Source organism: Carassius gibelio, chromosome A3 (assembly GCF_023724105.1).
Source record: "Carassius gibelio isolate Cgi1373 ecotype wild population from Czech Republic chromosome A3, carGib1.2-hapl.c, whole genome shotgun sequence".
Classification (NCBI taxonomy): domain Eukaryota; kingdom Metazoa; phylum Chordata; class Actinopteri; order Cypriniformes; family Cyprinidae; genus Carassius; species Carassius gibelio.
The window spans coordinates 19,016,807-19,032,895 of record NC_068373.1 but is presented as its reverse complement, the minus strand read 5'-3'; the positions used below and the strand labels follow the sequence as shown (position 1 = coordinate 19,032,895).

The following is a 16,089-nucleotide window of genomic DNA, read 5'->3' as shown; positions in this document are numbered from 1 at the left end:
ACAAACTGCTGAAAAATGTTTTTTTTAATTCTGTAATCATTTACTTTTAAAACTTTTATCACTTTAAGAGCTGCATGCATCTAATATACAACTGTTTACATTCACTTTAGACATAACTTGCTGTGTTTATAAATAAACCATGTGTGTTTTTGACAGTATTAGCACACTCAGACGTGAAAGATAACTTAGTCCAGTAATCCGGTGCTATTTGACAGGCTTTTTAGTGTGCGCGCGCACATGCTCAAAAATAGAGCATGTCAAAACAGCAGACAAATGAAATGTTTCACTGGCAAGACATTAAAACACATTCAAATAATACAGTTCTTGCATATGGCATACTCTTTGTTGATTTTGTTTGTCCCATCAATGGTATGAAAGCTGAAGTGGGTCCAGACTTTGGACTTCTACATGGATGGGGGATCTATGATTTGTCCACCAGTCTGTTAAAAAACTATTTTTCTTAGGTTAGTTAACTTATGTTCACATTTCCCTCATTCGTGTGTGGAGCACCACTTTAAAGTAGTGATGCTGGGAGCAGGGAAATCTGTTAAGAGCACCTTATTTCATTAATTAAAATATCAATATTTAGCTCCAAAATATTATTTATCATATCGCATTGAGAAGGACAATGATATATTGCTCTATATCGATATTTTATGGGGGTTTTTTATTCATATGCCTATTGATTTCTGGATGATGCAGTAAAATGATTGCTTGCTATGGTTTTGCCGTGAGAGTTTTGTTCACAATTCAGATTTTCTTTTTATGTAACCCCTGGTGAAAAATGCTAGTTTAGACAAACAGAGCAGGGCCTGAATTTCGTTTTTTAAACTGGGGGGGAATTCCCCCCTTACATGGGTCACATGGGGGGGATCTAAAGATTATGGGGGGGAGAATAACTTTTGATGCATCGGTCTAATTTAATCATGTTCATTTATTAATATCTACAGATTTGTATGCATGAATTGTGCATTTCCAGTTCTCAAATCAGTTAACAAAAAAAAAAAAAAAAAAAAACTTTATACAAAATACATCATGCTCTTCAAATTGACATTAAGACCTCTGTTTAAACTAGGCCTATGCTATATATTAATGTCTATTTCAGTTCATGTGTTTCAGTTCAGTTCAATTCTTTGCTTTTTTTTTAAACTTTTGATATTGATATCGTAAATTGATATTAAGAACTCAGTTTAAACTATAAGTATTTATGTCTTTCATACATTTCAGTTCTATTTCAGTCATTTTTTTCCATTTCTTTTTTTCATGTGACTTATTCTAAGTTTCTCATCTGTCTCCTCATCTTCATTTCTTTCCATTTGATGATGGTTCTGTTGAAGTCAAACTGCTCAAGGGAAGGTCCAAGCTCTGAAATGATCATTAGATTTGTGAGACTTGTATTATTCAGTGAATTTCTGAATTTAGTTTTGATCCTGTTTTGTGTGCTGAATCCACGTTCACACGACACACTCGCTACTGGTATGACCATGGCTGTCTGAATGAGTTTCTTCATTTCAGTGAAAACTTTTTTCTTTGGATCGTGATCTGCATCATCCGAACTTGTCTTTCGCTTCAGCCAAGGGTCCATATTTAATTAAACTACTACGCTAACCAAACAATTCATTGTCTGTGGCCGTGTTTGTGCGCGCGGGAAATATGCTGCGCATAATTAATAGAAAACAAGGGGAAACGCGCAGTCACATGCTCAAACAAGTGGAAAGCTCGGGCGCGCGGGCCGCAGTCTCATTTCCACAAGCGCTTGCACTCTCGTGGCGTCTGTCGTTGCCATGCAACCAACTGCGCTCTCCATGATGACAAGAAGGATCAGCAAAATATTAATTGATTTCTAGCCCTTGCGTTAACTTTATTACTAGATATATTTATAGATATATTTATGGAGATGAAAAATAATAAAGTACAGCTATGATCAGCTGTTCGGCCGAGCATTCAATGTTGTGACGCTGTAAGCTGATCAGTTGGTTCGTTGCTGCCGCGCTCTATCACTCGCACACCATAAAGAGCAAAATGTTTTTTAATGTTTCAGTTTCGTTATTACAACGACAATTTGGAAGCGGATAATTTCTTCACAAACAGCTCATTTTGACTCAAAATGTTAGAATGCTGCACCTACACTTGATAGTGTGAATAAGATCAGCGCAACGCAGACCCGCTGCATTGACAGCGTGAAACATGATCTGTCTACAGCAGCCAGGGCTCCGCCGTTTACTGTCTATGAGCTCAGCGCTGAGACAGAAAATGCCGGTCCAGCGCTGATTGAGGAATTAAATTCGAAAATAAAAGACAATTTGACATATTTTTTCTCGCATCTGTGAATTTATTTTTTAATCATTTGCTCTGAGATGAAGCAAATATATTTGTGCGGGAATTTCTCGCACTATAAAAGCTAACCTTGCGGGAATGGTTTAAATTATGCGCAATCCCCGCATTCCCGCACCGAAATTCAAGCCCTGCAGAGAATCGAGAAGTGGCTGAGAGTGAAGCAGAAATGTATTTTTCATAATTACACCGATTCAAAGAGCAAAGCCATTTCCCGTAACTGCACAGCCCCATTCATTCCCCCTCCTGTTCCTGTGTGTAGTAATTGTAATGATGTGATTGAGCTGGCATTCTACGTTCACTCTTAACCACAATAACAAAAAAGAGCTCTGGGCCCCCGTGTGGACGTGCTTCCTGTAGCTCTCACTATAGACTGGGTAATTTGTTGATTTAAATGGTTGTATAACTCAGGGGCCAGAGACAAAATTAGCAAAAAAGAAGACGACTCCAGGAGGAAATCTGAAGCGGAGAGGGTTATCGTCATCTAACACACTTACAAAGAGAAGGAGAGACAAAAAGCAGATGAGTGGAGAAAGGAACGAAATAGAAGAGATTTTTGTACTCACATCTGATGCAGGACCCTTATCTGCTCCGGGACAGGAGAAGGTGACGAATTCATGGCAACGCTTGTGCACCACAAAGCAGCAGACTGAGAGAAGGAAGAAGAGAGAAACAGACAGATTAGATAAACAGTGAGAATCAGAGCTCATGCCGCTGACAGACATTCATCTACTATGACAAAGATCCTATTTGATTTCATGTCAGTCCGCTTGACACAACCTGAGCCAACACCCAACACCCCTCACATACATTGCATCACAATATAGCACTTTATGAGGCCTGCATTTACTACAACCATTTAACAAAAAGTGGCACTTGTGCTCCACGATTGCTTGTTTATTAAATAATTATTTGCTTTGAATTGATTCCCAGTCTGTGAGCACATCACAGTTGAAACAAAAGAGATGGGCATTTAAATGTTGCTTGGTGTAGCGTACATGTTCCACACATCACCACCGACTGCAACAATTGTTTCTGAAACAAAATAAATGGCAATTAATTCACACATTAAATTTGCTAACAAAATCATAGCATTTAATTATGTCAATTTTGGAGCTGTCAGAAATTCCCTTCATTCAATGAACCGCAATAATTCACTGCTTTTATTACAGTCTTAAATATCACACAATTTTATTCATGTATTCATGATATCAAAATGGTCCAGAAGCAAAAAATTTTTTTACTGCTACAAAAACAATGTATGATAAACTAAAATATAATTTTTGCTTATTTAACTAGCTTAACCAGCAGTACTGGATGGCAAACATTTTCTTGTCTTTCAACATAGGTTCATAAACATTCACAACTTTTGTTGGTCCACCATTTAGAACAGAACCATACCAGTATAAACCAGCATGCAATTCATGTTGGCCTAAATCTTTTCCACAAAATGAGGACGCATTTCTATTTTTGTATTTGATCTAACTATATATATTATATATATATATATATATATATTATATATATATATATATATATATATATATACACACACACACATACATGCATGCACAAAATATATATGCGTGTGTGTATATGATAACATTTAATTCTGTTTTTTTTATACAATATAATAGTGCATGTGTGACAACAATTTAGTATCACTACTGTGCTGTGTGAATGCTTATCACTGCCTATTTTTGTGCCTAGTGTTTCACTGAATATAAGTAGGCAGTAGACTGTACTGTATACACTACACTGTAAGCAGCATGCCAGTCTTCTTCAGAACTAGAAGCTGAAACAACTATGCAAATGATGTGCTGTGCTGGACTGTAAATACAGCGGCCCTCTGTTCACATTACTAATGCCCCTGGCACCTCTACAGCGTGACATAACCAGGTCATGGTAGAGACATCCTTCTTCCTGCTGCAGGTTAACAAACCTATTCACTGAAGGTCACCGTGTGTATTTGATCTTTAGTGTAAACATTGCATCGCAAGGTTAAAGGCGCTTTCATATGGGAAATGACATCATGTCTCTCACGTTCACTCTTTCAGAATCGGCACTTTTAGTCTAGTAGCTCTGGCCGAAACACAACTTCAGACAGGCTGAACAGCCATTGTCACCCACACACTCCAAATACTCCAGTGAGAAAAGAGAGATAAAGAAACTAGAACAGATTTGGAAGAGAGCTGAAGCATATGATTCACTTTGTGTCCGAAACAAGTAAAAAAAATAATAATAATTAGGCCAAGTATATCCAGAGTTAAACATTCTGGCAGGACCTTGTAACAAAAATTTTCCTCCCACTCTTTTGAGCATGTACATCTTTTTTGGATTGAGAACTGGGTAACATAACACCATATTTCACAATATTCTTGCAGTAAAAAAATTGATTAAATAATAAATGAATAAAAGAATAAATGATGGTGCTACACTTCATCAGGCCCTTGACTGGCTCTTTTGCAGATCTGTGGAAGGACCAGATCACTATAAAAACAATAATGTGTTAACGTGCAGTTTTACAGTCCATTAACCCCGCTTTTTCTTGTTACATTTTTTATTGAATAAACAGAGAAAAAAGACATATGAAACAAGCAGAATCGCATCTTTTCAGATTTTTTCTTGACAGTACTATGATACTACCAAGAATTTTTTTTAAAGAAAAAACATTTATGTGGTAAATATGACAAAGTACTTGTACAGCCGAGAGTATAACCAAGAATTTAGGGAATTTAAGTTATAAATGGTTGCCATTTATCATAGAAAGATACAGAGCTGATATTCTGAGAATATCTTCCGTCCAAACACTTTAATAGTAGATACATTTCTGTATTTGATTTTTAAACTTCTATTTAGAAGTGCATGGAATTGCTTCAACACAGAGGATTGAATCCTGTGTATCTGAGCCAAAAGCAGACAAAAACACATGATAGATTTTCATCTTGCCTTTTGGCAAACACCTCCTTTTTTGCCTTTCTTTTTAGTGCTCATACAGTTGTGATGTGCTGGCTATGATCAGCACTTGGGAACGGTCAACGCCACTTACCTTTTTACATCCTGCAGTGTAAAATTAGGCTATGAATCGGTACTTTTCACAACACAACTAGCACCGGTGCAGTCTGCATTAACATTGACAGATGGCAGTCAGTACCTTAAAACGGTTTCCAGATTGCAAACAAAAATTAAAACACTTCAATTCTGTAGCTTTGTAAATTTCCACAGCAGTGGTTGACAATCCATGTGCCTCAGTTTGAGATCAACTCTCATTCATACAAATTAATACAAAAAGAACAAGAAAAAAAAACACAAGACTGTTTATAATTAACAATAGATCTCTCATCATCTACCAAGAGGTCTAAATGTTCAGATACAGGAAGTTCCTCTTCTGCTCTTGGTGAGAGGGCAAAGATCAACACAGAGGTGAAGTGCAGACTGCCATCTCCAAGCAGCTCAGTTAAACAGCCTCTCACCGGGTCTACTGAGCATACGCTTACATAACTGCCACCCTGATGGAGAAGGATCAGGCCCAGTAGGAGTTTCCCCTCACTCGTTCTCGATCTAGCACTCTTAAAAGGTCAGAATGAGAGAAAGGCTCATGTAACAACCAACGACCCTTCACAGCGAGACTGATCTGGCCCTTCATAATTAAACAGCCCATTAAATATCCATGCCACGCTAGCGGCTCAGTGCCTATCAAACACAACCATGCCGAACACCCTTTTAAGACACCAAACATTGTCCCGGCAGATGCTGCTCAGAGACAAATTCAATTAGCTCAGAAAATCAGGAGCATTAGTCCTCTCCTGCTAATCAGTCGGTCGCTCACAGACAAAGAGCAACAGTGCGCACCCACGTACTCGCACGCTCAAACGCGCACACATACATGAGCACGCCCACACAAACACACAAGCACTCGACTTCCAAGCATATCTGCCTTCTGGACAACTGCAAACCTTTAAAAAGAGCCTCCAGTTATAGCAAGCCGCGTCTGGCCAGAGAAGCCGTGATTTGAATTCACGGGCACGAGAGATGTGCGAGTGATCCCGGAGATGACTGGGAACATTCAACTTGATATCGAAATTGACTTTGCTGTCAGGGAGGTGCAGATGAGGAGGAAGGGGTGCTTGTTTACTAGAGCTGGAACAGCATGCAACAGATATTCCTAATGGTGCAACATCATTAAGGCTTCATGAACACAGCAAGGTGTTAGAGCTGCTAAATTGAATCGAGCTGAAGGAAGGGAAAGACGAACGCTTAAAAACAACTTGACTTTCATCTTAAAAGTCAACTTGACATATTCATCAATGACAATGAATAGATTTTTTTCCTTTCAAAAGCATAAATGATGTTTTTACGAAACTTTCAGTTTTCACAAACTTGTGGCAATGTCAAAAGCACATACACTGAACCGCAGAGGATGGATGTTAGCGGTGACATTAACTGGATTCGCTGGGCTGATCCTGCACTCAGTGCTGATGGGACTGTTAAAAGTGAGGCTTCAACCAAAATTAACACATCTGAACATCACAGCAGCACACTCACTCACTCACACACACTCACACACACACACACACACACTCACTCCTGCTGTCCACCACACAAAATCAACAACAGATGCATCTTACACAGCCATTACTTAGACTGTTCATTTACACTCAGTAATACTGCACACACACTCCACTGATGAAGTGTCTGCCAGTGGACTGGAGTGGAGCCATTCCTGACAACAATCCGCTAAATGAGAGGATGACCGGCATGGAGGAGCTGGACATTTAGTAATGCACGTTTGTCTTTTGCAAATCCCTAAGAGGTGAATTCTGGAATTAAAATATTATAATATACAGGATAAAAAATTATTTTAATTTTGACAATTGCTAAAGATAATATTTGGCAGTTTTGCATTTAACACTATTAGATGATGGCAAAGGTAATGTATAAAAAATGAGAAATAAGTATGAGCAGTTAATTAACCAATATCAGACAAAACGACCAACTGGGAAGATCCCAGAACTTTAAGCAGTATAATTACACCACCTCAAATCTCAATCTCAAACGTGACACCTCTTAGGGATTTGCAAAAGACAAACGTGCATTACTAAATGTCCAGCTCCTCCATGCCGGTCATCCTCTGATTTAGCGGATTGTTGTCAGGAATGGCTCTACTCCAGTCCACTGGCAGACACTTCATCAGTGGAGTGTGTGTGCAGTATTACTGAGAGTGTAAATGAACAGTCTAAGTAATGGCTGTGTAAGATGCATCTGTTGTTGATTTTGTGTGGTGGACAGCAGGAGTGTGTGTGTGTGTGTGTGTGAAGTGATGGCTGTGTAAGAAGCATCTGTGGGAAGTCGTGGCCTAGTGGTTAGAGAGTTTGACTCCTAACCCTAGGGTTTCGGTATAAATACATATATATAATATTTCAGATAAATTATTATCATTTAATAAAACCCTATAAACTAAAGGAATAGGGATATATATTGCACTTCTTCCAAGTATTGTAATGTTTTCAAATGTTTATGTGGTGTTTCTGCAACATGACATCTCAGTGTTTCTGTTATTAGTGTCACAAAGCTCTTGAGGGTTTCCTGTGTTTGATGTTTGCAGTAGTGCAGTCCTGCACATTCACACATCACCTTAACCCACCAGCGAGTGGGTGGATCTCACACACACACACACACACACACACACACACAGTGTGTGTCTATAATTTTTCTGATATCCCTTCAATCCCATATGGCCTTTATATAATTCAGCTGCAGAGAACTCAATCAGTGAGGCTTCCACCCACCAAACATTAGGCCACTCAATAAAGGAGCAGAACAGTTGCGAAAGAGAAATACTTTCGATTTCATTCTCCTTCTCTTTCTTTCTCATCCCCTCTCTTCAATCTACTCACAGGCTGGCGCTTGCTTTGCCATTCCAGCTTTACACTGCCCTGGCAGCGGTGGCCGCATGGCGAATCAGTCGCATGCCAATTAAACCTGGCGTTCGTTCCTTTTCTCCCTCTCGCTGTCTTTCTAATCTTTTTCATTTCGGAGACATTACAGAGAAAGACAGATCCACACACACACCTCATCCAGTCTTCAGCCAAGGCGGCGCTCCCACCAGCCTCGGCGCTCCTTCTTCCTGAAATCTAGATAATGAGAAAGAATGGCTTTCACTGCTAATGACTCTCTGGCAGCTGATGTCTGTCACAGCCTTGGCAGAGTGGGTTGAGCTGGCTGAGAGGGAAGTGGAGCCCAGGGCTTCCTGTTAGAACAGGATATACACGCCAGAGACACTGCAAGCACCTGCGTCTCTCAGCTCAGGAGAACAGGTTTTCATCTGAAGATCTGGGGCTACAATATCATAGCTGATGACTGTGGCTCTTGGTTATGTTTTTAAAACAGGTTATATAAATATACCCCTAGAAGCAATGTTTTTTATTATACTGTGCACATGGCACAGACAGCCTTTCTCTGAAAGGAAGTATATTATGACTATAGCTAGCATGATGGATGAGACAGCTACAGAGAGTTATACCTTCGGTTTTTGTTTGATTCCTCTTTCTGTTTCTGAATCATCTGCTTGAATTCCTCCAGAAGGTCCAACAAGTATTAAATGACAATAAGGAAGTAAGACAAGTTTTTACTGCATTTTTGATTACTTATATGCAGGCCTTAATGAGGATAAAATACTTTTTTTTTTATTTTTATTAATAATGTGAAACACTTCTTTATGATCCGGAATAAACTGAAAATGACCAAGCTTCATAATGACAGATAAGAACACTCTAGGAAAGCATTGCCTACCAGTTTAGTACAGCCTTTATCAAATTTACTGGATCTTGATCTGAATAACATAGTAGGACTCAATGCACTAAACAAAGCAAAGTTGTCTTTTGAAAGTTAATTGGGGTCATGGCATCCCTTCAGCAACGTGTGATCACACACGGAATGAGAGATTCTCACAGAGGAGAAGAAACCTTTCAACTGACCTTCCATCCACTAAAACAAGTGATTCTCACTCAAGCTCGGGAACATTAAGTCAAATAACAGAACAACAATGATGGAGAGAGAGAGAGAAAGAGAGAGAGAGAGAGAGAAGTAGAAAGGGAGCGCAAGCACCGGTAGACAGGAGATACGAGTGATTGTTCACAAAGAAAAAAAGATATTTGATTTTCACCTTTTCTGCCTGTGGTAATGGGAGTTATGCAAGTGAGTAGGGCCAGCCTACGCACAAAATAAAAATACCACGGCCCGCTGAGCGCTACGCTGAGCTGACTTACAGAGATGCAGGGATGAGGTCAGTGAGTCAGCCGTCAATCCACAGCTGTCCTCAACTTCTCCTCTCTCACCACACACACACACACACACACCAGCCTCCACCTCCTCTGTGCTGCGGCCTGCAGCTAAACACACTTCGAGTGCTGTAAACATGGTGTAGTGCACTAGCACTCTGCCCTGCACTAGATGATGCCAGTTACAAACGTGATAAATGAATCTGAATAATTTCTGAAGTTAACAGAATGATGACTAAGTTCGCTATCGGCAAGTTTAATGAGGTTACATGTGGAATGTGCTTCACTGTACAAGTACTATAAGAAAACTAAGCTAAAGCAAAAACTAAGAGTAAGCTAAACTGTTTTGATGTTTATAATACACTTAATAATAATAAAACAAATGATTACCTTTGCTGAAAAGACTAGCATATACTCTGTTTTGGATACTAGACCCGAACATGGGATACTGGTGCTCTTAACTAGTTTCACTGGCAACACTTCACAGTATTGAACATGTTGGTTGGTCAACATTTGTGATAGCGTACGACATGTCTGTGCTTCCCCATCAGCCGAACCACCACCAAATCATCACAGACCAGCATAAGCCACCTGGTCTGAGCTGGTGTTTCTAGCTGGGACGTCTCAAAAACTTTTAAGCAACATTTAAGCATTGTTGGGCATCACAGGAGAGGTTTACTTATCAGTGTATGCTGTTAGCTAAAATGACTAGGCAGTGGGAGTAACATGTTAAGTAAACGAGAGATTACTCAGGTTTCCAGGCTTAAAGGGTTAGTTCACCCAAAAATGAAAATGACACCATAGATTACCCACTTTGAAGTCATCTTAGATGTATATGACTTTCTTCTTTCAGACGAATCCAGTCTGAGTTATTAAAAAAAATTGTATTTGATCTTTCAAGCTGTTTGAAAGACAAATGTATTTTAACAGGAGCAAAGATTTCTTACTTTAGAAGAGGAAAACCAGTCTCCTCTTGGCTTATATTGAAATCTTCCGACATTCTTCTTTACAGAAGTTTTGATCTCTCCGTTGTGTTTCAGCGTGCGTCACTTCTGAGCGGCGCATGCACAAAGCTGACCTCCATACGTCATTCCCCAAGAACTGCTTCATTTACAACAGTGAGTGCAAGCTAGATTAAAGTCATTATTATGTTTTGAATATGGATATATTTCTTACAAAAACAAATCGATTTGCTACAGGAGGCCTTTGTTCACCCCCCGGAGCCATGTGAGACACTTTTTAATCAATGCATAAGCTCTTTATTAAACTTCTCAAGGACTGATGCAGTGCAACACTCGCTGAGTGCCATCAAACTGCTTGAAAGATCAAAGACAATTTTTTAAATAACACCGACTGGATTTGTCTGAAAGAAGAAAGTCATATACACCTATAGGATTTATTTCAGGGTGAGTAATATATGGCTTAATTTTCATTTTTGGGTGAACTAACCCTTTAATATATGACTAAAATTATGTACATGACTTCAAATTAAGCATTCCATTTAGGAACAGGTTACTAGCAAAGATTAGTACAGATTCATTTGATATACTGTTGTGAAGTTGCACTGCTGTTCATCATCCAGTTCAGTTTTGAGAAAAAAAAATCATCCTTTAAACAATAAAATTGTGCATGTTGTTTTTTTATTTATTTACATTTTTAATATTTCTTCCATCTTCCACTTCTTCAAATCACAGACTTTCCATCAGACACAGGTCTTGCTTGATTTAAATCAGCATGAAATGAAAACTTGTCCTATATATTTTATAAATGCATGCTATTGATCTTATTTTCTTTTATTTATTATTCCTCCAAGCATACGTTTATTTAGACTGATAACTCTTGACTGAAGTTATCTAGATGAGCTCATAAAAAACGTTTTTAAATAAGTACGAAGCACTGTCTTTCTATTTAATTAAATTTACATAAAAATAGATCAGAAATCTCTCTCTTTCCTGTTACATGAAGTCACAAACATGACAAAAGAACATTTCTCCACTCTTAATCAACATTGATGTCTATATGCTAAGTGGACAAACACTTGCCCACAGCACAAAATTGTACATAACACACAAAAGACAAAAACTAATGCAATTAAAACAAAACTGCTATACAGTGAGACGAAAATGTACAAAAGGATAACAGCTAAAATGAGCATTTCAACAAATCACTCATCTCACCATGAACAGTTTCTATCTATTCAACACTGTAGCATAAAACATTTTTACACTGGAGTCACAGGGTTGAGTTCTGAGGGAGTGTGTGTATGGTTTGTGTGTTTGCCCCGTGACAGGCCCGTGTCTCCACTCTACCCATCCCATCTGTTTGAAGAAGCCTCTCCACTGACTGCTTGTGTATCCGCTGAAGAGTCTCTCTGCAGCTCACCGCCCCCTCCGGACCACGACCCCCCGCTATACCTGTCCCCCACACAACCCTTCCCCCGCCACCCACACACACACACACACACACACACACACACACACACACACAGAGACAGCGAAATGGACAGAAGCAAACACACGACAGATGGACGGATGATAATGCAGAAGTGAGAAACAGCAAAAAGAATTCAAATAATACAAAAATCTCTGTAAAACATTCCATTAGCTGATGTAACAAGAACAAACAATGAATAATGTATTTATTAATCTCTGTTAAAGTTCATGCAAATGTAATTATTCTTTGTTAGTTCATGTTAATTCATAGTGCATTAACTAATATTAACAAGCACAAAGTTTGGTTTTAATAATGCATTAGTAATTTGAAAATGTCAGTGTTCTGTTCAAAAAGGTTTTACATAATTGAAGCCATAAAACAAATACAATTAAATTAATTATAAATAAATTTAATTCAAATAATGGAATAAAAAAATAAAAATTTAAATAGCCCAATTAATCAATCAACCAGTCATACAAACACATAAAATTAAAATACTTTATTATAAGACTACTCTAATCATTTAGCACAATGAAACAAATCAAAGTATCATGCATACTATTACCCTTTGATAAAAATCATTTTACCAATTAAAGGAAGGAAGAAAGAAAGAGAGAATATAAGGAAGAGAGATGAGCAATTATTGAAAACGAGAACGATTTAAAGAGAAGGAACAGGAATAATCTCCATGGAATCTAATCACACATGCAGTGTAACCTCCAAACAACCCACAGATCCTGGCTCAGTCCTCCAACTGCTCTAATATCATCAGTTTGACCCAGCAGCACTTGGCTACAGTGACAACAGCAGCTTTCAGTACAGCGTGTGTGCTCAGTCTACAGTCAGTGGTGACAGAGGCCCAAGTAAATCTCTCTTCATAAACAGAGCTGATTACTGATCAGGCAACGATGACTGACAACGATAGGTTGTGTGCATGTGTGTGTGTAGAATCCAGTTAAAATCCAGCAGTTTCTCACTTTTAACTGATCCAGGATCAGAGGACAGCCAATGCCAGGCACAAAGATCTGTGCTCTGATTTATTTAAATTCACTGTACATGTGCTAAAAGCCCTCTTCAGACAAAACTAGTTTACCTGGTCTAGTTAGTTCAATTTGTGTTTGACAGACATACTTATAATTTTGTTCCTGTCTGAAGTGACCATATGTTCTACACAAGCATACAAATACATACACTAAATAATAATAAAAAAAAAATTATACAGTATAGTATACAGATAATATATTCACAAATGTCTGCAGAAAACTGACAAGGTGCCGATTTTGAATTATTATTTTTTTTTCTGAATAAAATAACAGTTGGTGGTTCAAGTACAGCTGGCACCTCATCTTACAGAAAAAAGAAAATTACATTCAATCAAAATAAAATCACTGACTGCTCAGAACAGCTACTATAGCATTTTTAATATTGTATCCCTTCCCTATAATAATTCTAATAATCTATATATAATATACAGAGATCCCAATCCAGTCTGAATTAGTACATAAAATCACAATGCCGCCTTCACTAAATGGTCAATTAAAAGAATATCCTTGACCAAATATTACAATAACTACTACTCTAATGACTGTGGCATCATGGGAGATATGATTTTGGTCACAGTTTTACTTCAGATTATCTGAATCAAATGCTTCCTTTTTTATGAAATTGAAGCTGTGATTAAAATAATAACAAGTGGAAGCTAAAACTGAAGCTACAACAGCTTGAATCCACCAAAGGGAAGTTCAGTTGTCTTTGATACATCACTTTTCTGCATGCTGACCCAAGAACAATTCTATTTAATGGAGTATAATCTCAAGAAGCAATGATATTTGGGACAGTGTATCCACAAGAGTGACAGAGAGAAATAGTGAGAAAAAGAGAGATACAGTGCTTCATAAGTAGTCATGTATTGAGGCTACCCATCTCCTGTTGCCTAGCAACTGCAGCAAGCAGTTAAATGGTCCTATGGGTTAAATGGGTTTGAGGAGCACTGCAGCACTTTTACTGAAGCCTTCTTACAGGTCTTTACTTCACCAATCATCATCAGCAGTACCATACACACCCTACCTACTGGCATTCAAGCCAGTTCATGTAGAACATAATGTAGGATTATGCATAAATAGAGTACAATATGAATCAGTGCGACACTATGAATCAAAAGTGAGACGTTTCTTGTTCCATCCGCATTTAGCAGAAGTATAGACAGCTCATCATAGATGAACAGAAACCTGAAGCATTTCAAAATTCTTTCATATTTAAGGCAGTTCTGGCAGTTTGGTATCAGCTGAACTGAACAAGAACATTCAGAATTGATTTATTCATTTATTTATTAATAATTGATTTATTCCCAGAGTTTGGTATTTTGAAGCTTAAGAAAAAGCAAGATCTAAAAAAAAAAAAAAAAAAAAAAAAAAGCTAAGAAAATGCAGCTCACATCATGTGTTAAAGTACGTGAAAGCTTTAAATTTACTTCACATTTAACTTCAATCATAACTTTCTCCTTTCAGTCCAAAACTTGGCTGAGTGAGTGGAAAGCATATGCATATTCCAATGTGTTTTACAGCAGAAGACCAATTAAATTGCTGGCCAGAGGGAATTCACTGCATTAACATCGATCAGACTCATACAATAGCATCAATACCCAGTAAGGTCAATACTGAAAAAACTTCAGCCATAGTTCCACTGGGCTGCCTAAAAAAGGGGTCTGCCCTGACCCTGACGCCTTTCTGTGCACTTCAAGAAAAGAGAACCTGATGTGTTTCAAGTGGTTTGTAAAACATCTCATATCATGAATGAAGTCATTGAGATAAAGTTTCCGGTAGTGACTGTTCATTCTTTACCAACTCTGTTTCATTTGTAATAAGTCTTGTGAAATATTGTTACAATTTAAAATAACTGTTTTCTATTTTAATGCAATTTAAAATGTAATTTATTCCTGTGGTGTTAAAGCTGAATTTTTAGCATCATTACTCCAGTCTTCGATGTCACATGATCCTTCAGAAATCATTATAATATACTGATTTGCGGTTTAAGAAATATTTATCATTATCAGTGTTGATAATTAAACTTTGTGCTTAATATTACTTTTCAGGATTATTTGATGAATAAAAAGTTCAAATGAATAGAATTTATATTTGAATTTTATTACCTTTCTAAATGTCTTTAAAATGTCTTATATATATATATATATATATATATATATCTTACAAACCCCAAACTTTTGACCTGCATCACATAAAAATATACTGTCAGGTAAAGTAGGCTAATTGTACACCACACTGCTTTTTTGATATATATTTTTTAGTATTTATGAGTATCCTGTCTTTATCAACTCAGGTAAGGCCAGTAGCTGGCTTAAAAAGAGCCCTTGTGTCCTAACATACTTGCATTTCAATTAAAAAGTGTGACTGATAGCCTGGGGAAGCTTTTAACCTAGCTGGCTCACTCTGAGATTGCCCATTTTTTAATATGCGACTGACAGTGTTCCCAGTGGTGAACCTGACTTCACTTTAATACCTAAACACCTGCAGATTCGCCTCTCTCACTTCACCCTGTGCAGCTCAGCAGCACTGATTCGGCCTCCACTCACAGCTGGACCATCTGTGAATATTTCAGTCTGAAGCTAAAAATGATCTTAAAAGAGACACTTCACCCCAAAATGAAATTCTGTCAGAGCCCTAGTTCTCCAATCTCATTCATGTTTTTGAACATTTCTTCTTCCTGTAAGCGGGTTTAGTGTGTTACATTTCTGATACTTCTCATGTCAACAATTATTTGAGAGGGTCTGTTCTAGGGATGCACAATATATCTGTAGCTTTTCGGTTATAGGCCATATTGAATTTAATACAGAGGCTATGAAAGATAGACAGTCCTTACAACATACTGTATAAAGGTACTTGATTAAAGTTTTTATTTTTTCAGCTGAACACTTGTATAGTTAAACTAGGGTACAGTCAATTAGATAGACTACACTTCTACCCCTCAAAAAAAAAAAATGTTTTTTTTCCTGTTTAAAGTTTATTGGCAGATATTAGAGATTGTT

At 37.8% G+C, this 16,089-nt stretch overlaps 1 protein-coding gene across 2 annotated transcripts in view; it reads right to left on the bottom strand.

The window, feature by feature from the left end:
- Window positions 1–16,089, bottom strand: part of LOC127950904 (protein kinase C beta type) — a 113,913-nt gene that overhangs the window by 84,137 nt on the left and 13,687 nt on the right. For both annotated transcript variants that reach the window (XM_052548317.1, XM_052548306.1), the window contains exon 3: window positions 2,901–2,983. In XM_052548317.1, coding sequence (XP_052404277.1) covers window positions 2,901–2,983 — 83 coding nt within the window. The remainder of the gene's footprint in view (window positions 1–2,900; window positions 2,984–16,089) is intronic.